General features: G+C 36.9%; 1 protein-coding gene across 2 annotated transcripts in view; it reads left to right on the top strand.

Moving 5' to 3' along the window:
• KYAT3 (kynurenine aminotransferase 3) overlaps window positions 1-15,700 on the top strand; it is a 63,222-nt gene that overhangs the window by 28,013 nt on the left and 19,509 nt on the right. For both annotated transcript variants that reach the window (XM_031650585.1, XM_031650584.1), the window contains 4 exons: window positions 6,673-6,822; window positions 9,565-9,651; window positions 10,203-10,328; window positions 10,424-10,544. In XM_031650585.1, coding sequence (XP_031506445.1) covers window positions 6,673-6,822; window positions 9,565-9,651; window positions 10,203-10,328; window positions 10,424-10,544 — 484 coding nt within the window. The remainder of the gene's footprint in view (window positions 1-6,672; window positions 6,823-9,564; window positions 9,652-10,202; window positions 10,329-10,423; window positions 10,545-15,700) is intronic.

Below are 15,700 nucleotides of genomic sequence, written 5' to 3'. Positions count from 1 at the left end.
GTCCTTAGAGACTTACAAAGAGACTTAGACTCCCATACAATAATAATGGGAGACTTCAACACCCCACTGTCAACATTAGACAGATCAATGAGACAGAAAGTTAACAAGGATATCCAGGAATTGAACTCAACTCTGCAACAAGTGGACCTAATAGACATCTACAGAACTCTCCACCCCAAATCAACAGAATATACATTCTTCTCAGCACCACATCACACTTATTCCAAAATTGATCACATAGTTGGAAGTAAAGCACTCCTCAACAAATGTAAAAGAACAGAAATTATAACAAACTATTGCTCAGACTACAGTGCAATCAAACTAGACCTCAGGACTAAGAAAATCAATCAAAACCACTCAACTACATGGAAACTGAACAACCTGCTCCTGAATGACTACTGGGTACATAACGAAATGAAGGCAGAAATAAAGATGTTGTTTGAAACCAATGAGAACAAAGATACAATATACCAGAATCTCTGGGACACATTTAAAGCAATGTGTAGAGGGAAATTTATAGCACTAAATGCCCACAAGAGAAAGCAGGAAAGATCTAAAATTGACACCCTAACATCACAATTAAAAGAACTAGAGAAGCAAGAGCAAACACATTCAAAAGCTAGCAGAAGGCAAGAAATAACTAAGATCAGAGCAGAACTGAAGGAGATAGAGACACACAAAACCCTTCAAAAATTCAATGAATCCAGGAGCTGGTTTTTTGAAAAGATCAACAAAATTGATAGACTGCTAGTAAGACTAATAAAGAAGAAAAGAGAAAAGAATCAAATAGACACAATAAAAAATGATAAAGGGACTATCACCACCGACCCCACAGAAATACAAACTACCATCACAGAATACTATAAACACCTCTATGCAAATAAACTAGAAAACCTAGAAGAAATGTATAATTTCCTGGACACTTACACTCTCCCAAGACTAAACCAGGAAGAAGTTGAATCCGTGAATAGACCAATAACAGGCTCTGAAATTGAGGCAATAATTAATAGCCTACCAACCAAAAAAAGTCCAGGACCAGACGGATTCACAGCCAAATTCTACCAGAGGTACAAGGAGGAGCTGGTACCATTCCTTCTGAAACTATTCCAATCAATAGAAAAAGGGAATCCTCCCTAACTCATTTTATGAGGCCAACATCATCCTGATACCAAAGCCTGGCAGAGACACAACAAAAGAAGAGAAATTTAGATCAATATCCCTGATGAACATTGATGCAAAAATCCTCAATAAAATACTGGCAAACCAAATCCAGCAGCACATCAAAAAGCTTATCCACCATGATCAAGTGGGCTTCATCCCTGGGATGCAAGGCTGGTTCAACATATACAAATCAATAAATGTAATCCAGCATATAAACAGAACCAAAGACATAAACCACATGATTGTCTCAATAGATGCAGAAAAGGCCTTTGACAAAATTCAACAGCCCTTCATGCTAAAAACTCTCAATAAATTCGGTATTGATGGAACGTACCTCAAAATAGTAAGAGCTATTTATGACAAACCCACAGCCAATATCATACTGAATGGGCAAAAACTGGAAGCATTCCCTTTGAAAACTGGCACAAGACAGGGATGCCCTCTCTCACCACTCCTATTCAACATAGTGTTGGAAGTTCTGGCTAGGGCAATCAGGCAAGAGAAAGAAATAAAGGGTATTCAGTTAGGAAAATAAGAAGTCAAATTGTCCCTGTTTGCAGATGACATGATTGTATATTTAGAAAACGCCATCGTCTCAGCCCAAAATCTCCTTAAGCTGAGAAGCAACTTCAGCAAAGTCTCAGGATACAAAATCAATGTGCAAAAATCACAAGCATTCTTATACCGGTAACAAACAAACAGGGAGCCAAATCATGAATGAACTTCCATTCACAATTGCTTCAAAGAGAATAAAATACCTAGGAATCCAACTTACAAGGGTGTAAAGGACCTCTTCGAGGAGAACTACAAACCACTGCCCAGTGAAATAAAAGAGGACACAAACAAATGGAAGAACATACCATGCTCATGGATAGGAAGAATCAATATCATGAAAATGGCCATATTGCCCAAGGTAATCTATAGATTCAATGCCATCCCCATTAAGCTACCAATGACTTTCTTCACAGAATTGGAAAAAACTGCTTTAAAGTTCATATGGAACCAAAAAAGAGCCCGCATTGCCAAGACAATCCTAAGTCAAAAGAACAAAGCTGGAGGCATCACGCTACCTGGCTTGAAACTATACTACACGGCTACAGTAACCAAAACAGCACGGCACTGGTACCAAACAAGAGATATAGACCAATGGAACAGAACAGAGCCTTCAGAAATAATACCACACATCTACAACCATCTGATCTTTGACAAACCTGAGAAAAACAAGAAATGGGGAAACGATTCCCTATTTAATAAATGGTGCTGGGAAAATTGGCTAGCCATAAGTAAAAACCTGAAACTGCTTCCCTTCCTTACACCTTGTACAAACATTAATTCAAGATGGATTAAAGACTTAAATGTTAGACCTAAAACCATAAAAACCCTAGAAGAAAACCTAGGTAATACCATCCAGGACATAGGCATGGGCAAGGACTTCATGCCTAAAACACCAAAAGCAACAGCAACAAAAGCTGTAATTGACAAATGGGATCTAATTAAACTAAAGAGCTTCTGCACAGCAAAAGAAACTACCATCAGAGTGAACAGGCAACCTACAGAATGGGAAAAAATTTTTGCAATCTACTCATCTGACAAAGGGCTAATATCCAGAACCTAGAAAGAACTCAATCAAATTTACAAGAAAAAAACAACCCCATCAAAAAGTGGGCAAAGGATATGAATAGACATTTCTCAAAATAAGACATCCATACAGCCAACAGGCACATGAAAAAATGCTCGTCATCACTGGCCATCAGAGAAATGCAATCAAAACCACAATGAGATACCATCTCACACCAGTTAGAATGGCAATCATTAAAAAGTCAGGAAACAGCAAGTGCTAGAGAGGATGTGGAGAAATAGGAACACTTTTACACTGTTGGTGGGATTGTAAACTGGTTCAACGATTGTGGAAAACAGTGTGGCAATTCCTCAAGGATCTAGAACTAGAAATACCATATGACCCAGCCATCCCATTACTGGGTATATACCCAAAGGATTATAAATCATGCTGCTATAAAGACACATGCACACGTATGTTTATTGTGGCACCATTCACAATAGGAAAGACTTGGAATCAACCCAAATGTCCATCAGTGACAGACTGGATTAAGAAAATGTGGCACATATACACAGAAAATGTGGAATACTATGCACTCATAATAAAGGATGAGTTCATGTCCTTTGTAGGGACATGGATGCAGCTGGAAACCATCATTCTCAGAAAACTATCGCAAGAACAGAAAACGAAACACCGCATGTTGTCACTCAGAGATGGGAATTGAACAATGAGATCACTTGGACTCTGGAAGGGGAATATCACACACCAGGGCCTATTATGGGGAGCGGGGAGGGGGTAAGGATGGCATTGGGAGTTATACCTGATGTAAATGATGAGTTGATGGGTGCTGATGCGTTGATGGGTGCAGCATACCAACATGGCACAAGTATACATATGTAACAAACCTGCACGTGGTGCACATGTACCCTAGAACTTAAAGTATAAAAATAAATAAATAAATAAATAAAATTTTAAAAAATAAAAAAAAAAGATACAAATTACCTAAACTGACATAAGGAGAGATGAAAAATGCAACTAGCCCTATGTCAATGAAAGAAAATGAATTTGTGGCCAGGCACAGTGGCTCACACCTGTAATCCCAGCAATTTGGGAGGCTGAGGTGGGTGGATCACGAGGTCAGGAGATGGAGACCATCCTGGCTAACATGATGAAACCCCATCTCTACTAAAAATACAAAAAATTAGCCAGGTGTGGTGGCGGGTACCTGTAGTCCCAGCTACCTGGGAGGCTGAGGCAGAAGAATGACGTGAACCTGGGAGGCAGAGCTTGCAGTGAGCCGAGATCACTCCACTGCACTCCAGCCTGGGTGACAGAGTGAGACTCTGTCTCAAAAAAAAAAAAAGAAGAAGAAAATGAATTTGTAATTAAAGTCTTCCTGCAAATAAACTGCAATACCTAGATGGCTTATTAGTGAATTCTATCAAGCATTTAAGGAAGAACTATTAAGTTGGTTCAGAAGTAATTACGGTTTTTCCATTAATTTTAATGACAAAAACACAATTACTTTTGCACCAACCTAATAATACCAATTCTGCACATTCAGAAAATGGAGCAGGATGGAAAACTTTTACTTATTGATCAACAATTTTTGTAATTTGAAAAATAAAGAAATGCCTAATGGTTCTGTCTGACCTTTTAATCAGGGGTTTTGTGTCAGGGTAATGCTGGTCTCATAAAATTAGTTTCAGCATTACCCTGATACAAAAACTGATTTAAAAAATGCCAGAGAAAGAAAGAAAGAAAACTCCAGTTCAATATCTCTCATGAACATAGAAACAAAAATTGTGAAATTTTAGTAAATCAAATCCAGATGTGTGCGTGCGTGTGTGTGTGTGCCCCTGTGTATAAAGATATAAAAAGTAATACATCCTGACCAAGTAAGGTTTACCGTAGGAATACAGGGTTAGTTTTAATATCCAAAAATTAATCATTGCAATTATGCTATATTATCAGAAAAAAAAGATCATCTTACATAGTATATATAGAAAACACATCTGACAAAATTCAACTCTCATTTATAATAAAAGTTTTCAGCCAATTAGGAATAGAATGGAGCTTTCTCACTCTCATCAAAGGAATCTATGAGAAACCTACAGATTACACCTGTAATGCACATAATGTAGTAAGATTGAAAAGACAGCAAAGATGTCCACTCTGACCACTGTTATTCATCAGTGTACTGGAGCCCTGTGAGATATAAAGATACATAGATTAGAAAGAAGAAAAATGTAAACTCATTTTCAGAAAACATGACTGTGTACATAGAATATCCTAAGGAATTCTAAAAGAGAAAAAAAAGCCTACTATAACTAATAAATGAATTGAGCAAGGTCACAGGACACAAAGCCAATACACAAAAATCAGTTGTATTTCTATATATTAAAATGAACAATTAGAAAGTAAAAATTTTTAAATACTATTTATAGTAGTATCCCAAAACACAAAACATTTAAGAATAAATTTTTTAAAATATATCCAAGATCTGTACAATGAAATCTATAAAACATTACTTAGAGAAATTAAGCAATACCTAAATAAATTGGGAATGATGTTTATGGATTGAGAGACTAAATATTGTCTGTCAGTTTTCTCAAATTGGTCTATAGCGGGGTTTTGCAGTCTATGGCCTATGGGTCCAATCTGTCAGATTTTGTAAATAAAGTTTTATTAGAACACAACCATACCCACTTATTTATTAATACGTATATTCTAGTTTTTGTAAATACATAGGTATGTACATGTCTATGTGTTTTTATATTGGTATAAGCACTGAGAGTGGTGTTGCACTATCACCAGGCTATGGACATCGGTCACCTCAGGGGGATGGGAATGAAATAATATTGAGGAGGGATTGTAATTTTTTACACACCTTTGCCTAGTTTTACTTATTACATGAAGCATAAATTATTTTTGTATTTAAATTTTTAATTTTAAAAGCACAAACATTTATCATTCTAAGAAATGTGTATAGTGTTTACAGTCGCTTTTCAGATCTCCTTTTGTTAGAATTCGTTAGACCTGCTATTAAAGTAAAATTCAAAGGGACTCAGTTTATTGCTCCAGAGCCCAAAGTGCTTTCAAACAAAGGCACATGACCTGCATTTGCATTCTTACTCTCAGGGGATAGAAAATCAGGATGGTACTTCAAAAGCAAAATGAGGAGGTAGATGCTGGACGGAAAACAACAAGAAATATTGACTTAAATACCAAATAAAACAAGGAGAGGGAAAGGGAAAGGAAGAAAGAAAAGGAAGGAAGGGGAGAGAACCTAGAAGAGAACTTAGGGAGAGCTAATCCAGGAGTCTTCAGATCCCCTACTTGCCTCAGACTATACCTTCATAATCCCTTCACTTCACCTATGAAAGTAGTTACCTTGGATAACCACTGCTCTCTTGACTATCAATGTGAGTAGCGTCTCACTTCCTTCTAACATTTGCTATCACATCAACACTAGTGTTCGTGTCTTTGGTGAATTTGTTTTTGTTCTCTCTCCCTAGTCCATTGGTTGGTATAATCATCTCTCCATCAATCAGGAAGAGCCAAGAAGGGGGTGTACAGTTAACGTGGGGTTTTTTTACTTATTTTAACTGGGAAACAAATCCAACTCTTTTCAATATGATTTAATTACTGTCAAAAAATATGAAAGGTTCATTTTTATTCAAAGCAAATACTTTGAAATTATATAATCCCAAATCCTTTATTTAGTAAGAAGTTTTAATCATTAGCAAGCCTTCATGACCAATAGTGTGGGAATCCTCTAAATGCAGTAAATTTTAAAAAATTCATTGCCATTAAAAAATATAAATTTTCTTTGGGTAATTATAAACATCAAATCCAAATTTTAAAAATTCTTACATTTTAGAGCCATATTACCTCAAACAATAGGTCCCATATTTAAATTCAAGGTTTTGTTCTTATTTTTAATCCAATAGGGCCATCCATCACTTGTGAAAGCTCTGTCCTACCTGTATGAAAAGCTTTATCAAAAGCAAATCGATTCAAATAAAGAAATCCTTGTGACAGTAGGAGCATATGGATCTCTTTTTAACACCATTCAAGCATTAATTGATGAGGGAGATGAAGTAAGTATGTTAACATTATCATAATACCTATGTTGAATCAATTATCATTTGTCCCATCTTTGAATCTTTTGTTTATATTATGCTGTTTTCTCTTTTTATTTTTAATTTTGTTTTAAGTATAATGCATGTACAATAAAGTTCACAAATCTTAAATGTACAGCTGGATAAATTACTGTGTAAATTTCTGTGTAACTACAACCAGATAAAGATAATACATTTCCAGTACCCAGAAAGCTCCTTTGTTCCTCTTCATAGTCTATATTCTCCCAGAGGTAACTACTCTTCTGTCTTCTATAACCGTAGACTTGTTTTGACTGCTCTTTTACTTGATAGGAATAGAATTATACAATGTATATATACTCTTGGGTCTAGATTCATTCATTTATTTTTGTGTCTGTCAGATTCATCCATTTTCTTGCATATAATTTATTCTTATTTTTATAGCCTATTTAAATAAGGGCAGATGGAAGGGACTAACACTGCTGGGGAAAAAGAATCTTTTGTTTTCATTGCTAAAATAACCTTTAATCTTAACTTGGTCTACAAGTTTTTGATTAATGTCTTTGTGTGCCCAGTAATTGTATAAGCCATCTCATATGAAGATTTTTTTTTTTTCTTTTTTTTTTGGAGACAGAGTCCCGCTTTGTTGCCCAGGCTGGAGTACAGTGGTGCAATCTTGGCTCACTGCAACCTCCACCTCACGGGTTCAAGTGATTCTCCTGCCCCAGCCTACTGAGTAGCTGAGATTACAGGCGTCCGCCACCAAGCCCAGCTAATTTTTGTATATTTAGGAGAGATGGGATTTTGCCATGTTGGCCAGACTGGTCTCGAACTCCTGACCTCAGGTGATCCATCTGCCTCAGCCTCCCAAAGTGCTGGGATTACAAGCGTAAGCCACCACACCTGGCTGAGGATGTATTAATATGACAGGAAGGTAAAATGATTTTGCTATTTAGTACTGTGATGTATAACCAACTTTTGGCACCTACCTCAGTCATCTCTACCCGTATTTCCCATTATCATTCCAATACCCTTGCTTTAATACTTTTTGCCTCTTTCATTTATTCACAAAATACAGAGGATCCAATATATGCTAAGCACTGTGAGATAGAAGATTTTTTTAAAGATAGATTCTGTGCAGAAGGAATTCTCTGACTAGTAGAGAACACAGACTTGCAAATGGATTAAGAGGAACATTGTGTGTTGGCCAGTAGTGGCGAATGTATAACTTACAGTAGTGACAAAAGGAAGAGGCAATCACATCTGCTAAGTCTGGAAAGCTCCAGAGAGATATTGCTTACACTGGGACTGAAGAACGAGTATTTATCCTGATCTATATTGTTAACTTTATTTGAACTCTCATAGCCCTTTATCATACCACTTTTATGAAAGATGCTGCTATCTGCTTTGTGTTATGTTATTCTTTTGCAACTTTGATTCCCTCCACTGTGCCAGACAAGATGTTTAAGGAAACATGTTAAGGAAGTTCACAGTTTCATATACATAATCTCCTTTAATCCTATAACATAGTTTTGTCTCATACTTCAATGTTGTTAATCCTTTGTTGCTTCTTTCTCTGCACTATGTTGGGAGTATTGTAAGCCTTAGCCCTTAGCCTTCTTTCCTCTATTCTTTCTTCCTTCATCAACTTATCTAGTATTTTGAAACCACATACATGTCACTTACTATCATACTGACCTATTTATTGTTTCTTTATCGCATTTATTACTATCTGAAATTATCTAATGTCCTTATTTGTTTCTCTGTTCATTATAAGCCTCTCTCAGTAGGATGTAAGTTCTAGGAGAACTTTATAGCTTTATTGCCAGCACCTAAAATAGTGAGGACTCAATAAATACTCTCAAAAAAAAAAAAAAAAAAAAAGAGAGAGAGAGAGGAATTGTTCACATCATAAAAGTGAAGAAATCAAGGTGAAGAGTAGCAGGTATATTCCTCCCACTCCACTGCCCTGCCTCTCCAATTTATTTTCCTTTATTGTGCTCTCACTTTGTATTGAGTTTTATATTTCCCTAGTGCCTATCTAGTGTCACAAAGATAGGTTGTTTTAGTCCCTGAGAACTTCACAGATGAGGCTGGGTGTGGTGGCTCAGGCCTGTTATCCCAGCAGTTTGAGAGGCCCAGGCAAGCAGATCACCTGAGGTCAGGAGTTCAAGACCAGCCTGGGCAATGGCGAAACCCCATCTCTACTAAAAATGCAAAAATTGACCATGCTTTTGAGAAGAGAGAAACATTTCTACTCTCAAGATGATGCTTTTAAATTAGCACTTTATACCAGGGAACATTACAGTGTTCTCTTTCCACATAGCCTGCTGTCTGTCACTGCTTATACATCACTTACATTCTAGATTTTATTTTCTAATTTGAAATATGAAGAAATGCTTAATCGTTTTGGCTGGAATATCCCTTTGAGAATGTGATAGTCCCATTCTCCAGGTAAATCTACCTCTGCATATATGAAATTTTATATGCAATTTCAAATACTCCCACTGCATGCTTATTTATAGATCTCCCTAAGATACCAAGGAGTCCAATTAAGACTACTTGGACAAGTTTGTCTCCGAGGTCTCTTCCCCTCAGATGTTAGCTCCACAAGGGCAAAGCCTGCCTTTTTCACTGCTGTATCCCAACACATAGTACAGTGCCTAGTCCATAGTAGGTACACAGTATTATTAACATGAATAAATGATTGATAGGTTGTGATCTTATTTGCTTTTATTGCAGGTCATACTAATAGTGCCTTTCTATGACTGCTATGAGCCCATGGTGAGAATGGCTGGAGCAACACCTGTTTTTATTCCCCTGAGATCTGTAAGTTTGCCAGTAGGGTTCATATGGCAAAGTTTCAAGACTTAAGAAGTCTTGAAAATACCAATTACTTTGTTATGATAAAGTTTCTACTTTGATTGCATTAGGAGATTTCCTGTATGTCTCTGTTTGTCTAGTTGTCTTTTTTAAATATTTTCAACATAAGTAATACACTAAGGTGAGTCACAAAATCATCAGCTAACCTTACAATATCAGACATGTTAACCATAGTTGTAGCTAGTTCCTGTGAAGGAATAGTAACAGCAGTTAATGTTGACAGGGCTTATTTTTCCATTTAACAGGTGTGAGCATAAGACTTAAGTCTTCTTGGGCTCTTAAGCAGAACTACAGCCTAGTTATTTCTGTTTATCTTCTTTGTTAGTCTTTTTCTACTTTTTTTTCTGTTCCTACTCCAGGGAAGCATTTGTTGGTAATTTATTCAGTTTCCTTTGCCATGTCTTTCTTTGATGTTTTTTTCTTATTATATTATTTGTTTGTAAGACAGTAAACATGACTTAATTGAATCAAATTATATCTTCATTCTTCATGCTTAGAAACCTGTTGATGGAAAAAGATGGTCTAGTTCTGACTGGACATTAGATCCTCAAGAACTGGAAAGTAAATTTAATTCCAAAACCAAAGCTATTATACTAAATACTCCACATAACCCACTTGGCAAGGTAAGCAAGTCTCTTATCTCCTTACACAGTCTTCTGACCTATCATTTTCTCATATGTTGAATAATTGGCTGTACTCTTTCCTTTATTATGTGTAGGTGTATAACAAAGAGGAACTGCAAGTAATTGCTGACCTTTGCATCAAATATGACACACTCTGCATCAGCGATGAGGTTTATGAATGGCTTGTATATTCTGGAAATAAGCACTTAAAAATAGGTACCGACTATAATATAGAGTCACAAATCTAAATGTGTTTGGGCACATATGGTAGAACTGATTGGAAAGTATCCCAGACCAAATCTAAAATAGTCTTTGTAATGGGTATCTGTCTGTATGAACACTTAAAAATAGTATTTAAATGAGCAATACTTTAGTGAATTGATGAATAGTTCAAAGGACAAAGAATAAGAGATTTTGGATCATACTATAAAGCTATGATACCAGAGAAGTAGTTCTTTTGCCCATATCCCTGGCTTCTTAGCAGAAATCCAGCAATTACTTGGTACATAAGACACAGGGAGCTTTCTTGTGCCTGAAGAGGTTCTAGACGGTCTGTGCTCAACAACTTAACAAAATGCCAAGTCAACAGAAAGAAATTACAGGGGTAGTCAGGTATGCTGCTTGGCCCTTGCTTGAGATTCAGCTATTGCTACTGGGCTATCTCATGAATGCCGTAGTGTCTGCTGCAGTAGTCCAAACCATGTGAACTATATGATTACAAACTGGGCTGCAACTTTTGGGTCTTCGAACCTCCCTTTCCTTTGCCTGGAAACACTTTTCCTCCAAATATCCACCTGGCTCCAAATATCCTTTGCCTCCTTCAGGCATTTGTCCAATGTCAGTTTTCATGACCATCACATTGAAAATAGATACACCTCTCCCTCCAGCATTTGCTTTGTCCTTTTTCTATTTTGTTTTGTTTTTCCCTCTATAGTAAATATAAGAATCTATATATTTTACTTCTAAACCACAGTGATGGAGGGGTTTTGTTTATTTTAGTCTCTTCTGCATCCCCATTTTCCATAGAATCTTGTACACGGTAGAGAATTAGAAAGAAATTGTTGAATAAATGAAGACGAAAGATGAAAAGATTAAGGGAAGGATGACTAAAAAATGTAGCAGAAATAGATATATTTTAAAATTTAGACCAGGTACAGTGGTTCACGCCTATAATCCCAGCACTTTGAGAGGCTAAAGTGGGTGGATTGCTAGAGTCCAGGAGTTCAAAACTGGCCTGGGCAACATGGAGAAACTCCATCTCTACACAGAAATTCAAAAAATCAGCCAGGTGTGGTAGTCTGTGCCTGTAGTCGCAGCTACTTGGGAGGCTGGGGTGGGAGGATCCCTTGAGCCCGGGTACCACTGGCTCACTGCAACCTCCATCTCCTGGGCTCAAGCAATCCTCCCAGCTCAGCCTCCCAAGTAACTGGGACTAAAGGCACAGACCACCACACCTGGCTAATTTTTTTTAAGAAAAATAAAAATAAGAAATGTAATGTGCTAATATATTAAATTGTTGCATTGTTACATGTGCCATAATTACTCCTATAGTATATTACAAGTTGCTATAGATGTGGGAAGAGAAAGCAACTGTTTGAGGGGAATAAAAAAGGAGTGGCCAAAAGATAGAGAATTAGCTAAACAGAGAAATAGAAACTAAATTCCTAAAACATAAACTAGCATGTACTTAGACAAGGAGGTGTAAAAGATCAAGATACACTTAAGAAAGGTAAATGATTATTGAAATTTTAAACACAAAGAAGAAGAAAGGTAAATAAGTTTTGTGGGTTTTTTTGTTTGTTTGTTTTTGAGACAGAGTCTTGCTCTGTCACCCAGGATGGAGTGCAGTGGCGCGATCTCGGCTCACTGCAACCTCTGCCTCCTGGGTTCCAACGATTCTCGTGCCTCGGGCTCCCGAATAGTTGGGATTACAGGCACGCGCCACCATGCCTGGCTAATTTTTTTACTTTTAGTAGAGACGGGGTTTCACCATGTTGGCCAAGCTGGTCTCAAACTTCTAACCTCATGATCCACCCGCCTCGGCCTCCCAAAGTGCTGGAATTACAGGCATGAGCCACCGTGCCCGGCCTTATTTTTTATTTTTATTTTTTAGGAGACAGGGTCTTGCTGTGTCACCCAGGCTGGAGTGCAGTGGCGCAGAGCTCACTGTAATCTCAAACTTTTGGGTTCAAGCAATCCTTCTACCTCAGCCTCCCAAGTAGCTTTGACTACAAGTCTGCACCCCCTTATCTGGCTAATTTTTTTTTAATTTTTGTAGAGATAGCATCTCACTATGTTGCTCGTACTGTTCTCAATCTCCTAGACTCAAGCAATCCTCCTGCCCTGGCCTCCCAAAGGGCTGTGATTACAGGCATAAGCCATAGAACCCAGCCTCAGTTTGATTTATGAGGGTGTACTGTAGTAACTGGCATAGATCAGGGTGGAAAAGTAGGGTGATTCTAAAGGACTTTGAATATGAGATAAAGAGTATAAACTTTGTTGAGGAGGTCAGGGTTCTGAAACTTACTTTAGTGGTAGATCACCATGAGATCACAGTGTTCTACATCATGAAATAGTGATATTGTGAATTCCATCCTGAAAGTAATAGCAATTTTCCCAACAGAAATTCAACAATTAGAATCCAATATAAAAATCACAATTCTGTTCATACTTGTCCACAACAAAAAGCTATTGAAATAAACACATTTGAGTTTTTCTGATTTTTCCATTAATATGCATTTACTAAATGCTCATCTGTTTCACTATTAGAGCATCCACTATCAGATAAGTGGTAGTATTTGCTATAAGGCTTAAGAAAATTGTGTGGAAGAAAACTTAACATTGATTTTTTAAAATTTTGCACATTAATTTGATTACCAGAGTGCCAGTGACCTTACTTTGAGAACTATTGCAAAAGGTGTAACAAAACAGGAGAATTGGTTCCATGACTAGATTTTTTTTTTACAAAGATGAGAGCCAGTCACAGAGGAGGGTCTTAAGCAAATCAGATAACCTAGCAGTGGAGATGGTACATGGGGGCTATTTAGAAATTATAGAGTGTAGCATTTGAAGGTGGAAAGAAAGCAAGCATGATACTAAGATCTCTAGCCTGAACTACTCAGCAGTGATAAGGCCTTTAACCAGAGTAAATATGGAGAGGAGCAGATTTGTAGGGAAGGGCTGAGCAAAGGGAATTCCTTCTCATGCTTTAAACTTGCTGAGTTTGGGTTTCTATGGGACATAGAAGAATAGATATCTGGGGACAAGTGGAATTATACGCCTGATCGTCAGAATCAAATTATAATGGAATGTATTTTTGGCAGTCATCAAAATGTTGGTGGTTGCTGGACACATGGAAGAGAATGAATTTTCTCAAGGGGAATATATAAACAGAGAAGGCAGCCAGAGATTTGCAGGGTGTGGCACCTTACTACACCAAAATGTTATCATGTGTTAAATTGCATCAGAGTCCACCATCACCCATCCTGTTGGTGACCTTGTCTCAAGTCATTTGAACTGTTTCCCAGTGGAAAATCAGATTAACATGAACAATTACTTTCTTGTTGTAATTAACTCAGTGTAGCAATATTCATCCCAAAAGATCACTTTAGATCATCTTGAAATTTATTATTTAGATCTACTCATTTTAAGCCCTTCAGGGTAAAGCGTAACTAATAACATTATTTACTAAAGATATGCAAGATGTATATTTTGAACTTAGATTTTTTTTAGTTGTAACAGCCCATAAAGTTTAAATAAGACCAAAAAATGGATACACTATTTCATTATTTAGAAAGTGCAATTTGTTTGCATTAAAACTGAGGTATTCTATCACATACAATAGTCTTTGTTACATTAAAGATGCAAAATGGCTACAAAACAGCTATTACATCAATTTGCAAAGTGCACCAGTAGTCCTTTAATATATGATGTATCCTTTACTTTAAAGGAAGTGATAATCTTCATTATACATAGTTTAGATTTTCTCGGGTCAAATAGAAAAGTGGGGCATGTGTCATAGCATTCTTTTGGAGTATTTTGGAAGACCAGAAATGTCTCAAAACTAGAAGGGATATAATTATTTATATCAAATTTTAAAATATTCCTTCTTCAAGTGGACATTCTAACTATTTTTCTCATTTATCTTTTTGGGTTTTGTTATATTCCACAGAGAATAAAATTATAACTTTTCTGATTTATATACTTTTCCTACTGTTTCAAATTTAGCAGGTATTTCAGGGTAGACTGAAATTACTTACACGTTGTTTTGGAAATTCCTGTAGCTGCCTTACATTTTAGTAGGCACTTTACTTGCTTAAGAGCAGATTATTTCAGAAAGCAGAAGCTTAGATTCCCAGAGATGTGCATTTATTTTCCCTTTGTGTGTACCAACACTCTAAGAACAATACAAGATCCCCCACTTGTGCTTCTGAAAAACAAGTGGAAAAACTTGTGGGTTGCATGGAAAGAACTTCAAAACTAAATTACTTGAGGAATCCAAAAAGCAGTATTGTGGGTGGCATTGGCAGAAGAGTGACAGAATGGTAATTTACCAGTTATTACCAATGTCTAGCAAAATTTACAAACTCTTGCATTTTAGACCTCCAGACCTTTGTTACCTGCATTCTCTTAGCCCAGAATATCTTCCTTCCCTTTCTCTGCCTGGCTATGGCCTATGTGGTCTTCTATGTCTCAGCTTAAGAATTACTGGCTGCAGAAAGCCACCCTCAACACCCTCTTCTATCCTTGCATCACCCTCCATGCCTCCTGCTGTTACAGCATTTATCACACTGTATTACAATTGTCATTGTATGTGTCTCATGTCCCACTAGACATTAAATTTTTTGAAGAATTGCATCTTATTCATTTTTGTTTCCTCTAGACCTTAGTCCCTAGCACCTGGTGGTTGCTAATGAATATTTGATGTATGAATGAATCAATGTCTTTATTAAAGATGTTAATCAACTTGAAAACCATTATACAGCCAATTCGCATTATTCTTGAGTTCTGTATTTGCAAATTTGCCTACTCCCTAAAATATATGTGTAACAAAATCAATACAGCACTTCATTTGAAGAGAAGGGGAAATTTGAGTCACCCTACACACATTCCCAGTCGAGGTCAAACAAGGCAACACTCTGGTTCTGTTTCAATTCACACTATAAGCAATTGTTCTCTGTACAGTGATTTTGCTGTTTAAAATGGCCCCCAAGCCTAGTGCTAAAGTGCTGTCTAGTGTTCCTAAGTGCAAGAAGGTTGTGATGTTCCTTATGGAGAAAATATGTGTGTTTGATAAGTTTCGTTCAGGCACAATGGCCACGAGGATATTAAAGAGTGATAGCTAAAAGGTACAGGGCTTCTTCTGGGATGAA

Source organism: Papio anubis, chromosome 1, assembly GCF_008728515.1.
Source record: "Papio anubis isolate 15944 chromosome 1, Panubis1.0, whole genome shotgun sequence".
NCBI lineage: Eukaryota > Metazoa > Chordata > Mammalia > Primates > Cercopithecidae > Papio > Papio anubis.
The sequence above is the reverse complement of the archived record's forward strand: the minus strand, read 5'-3'. Positions and strand labels throughout refer to the sequence as shown.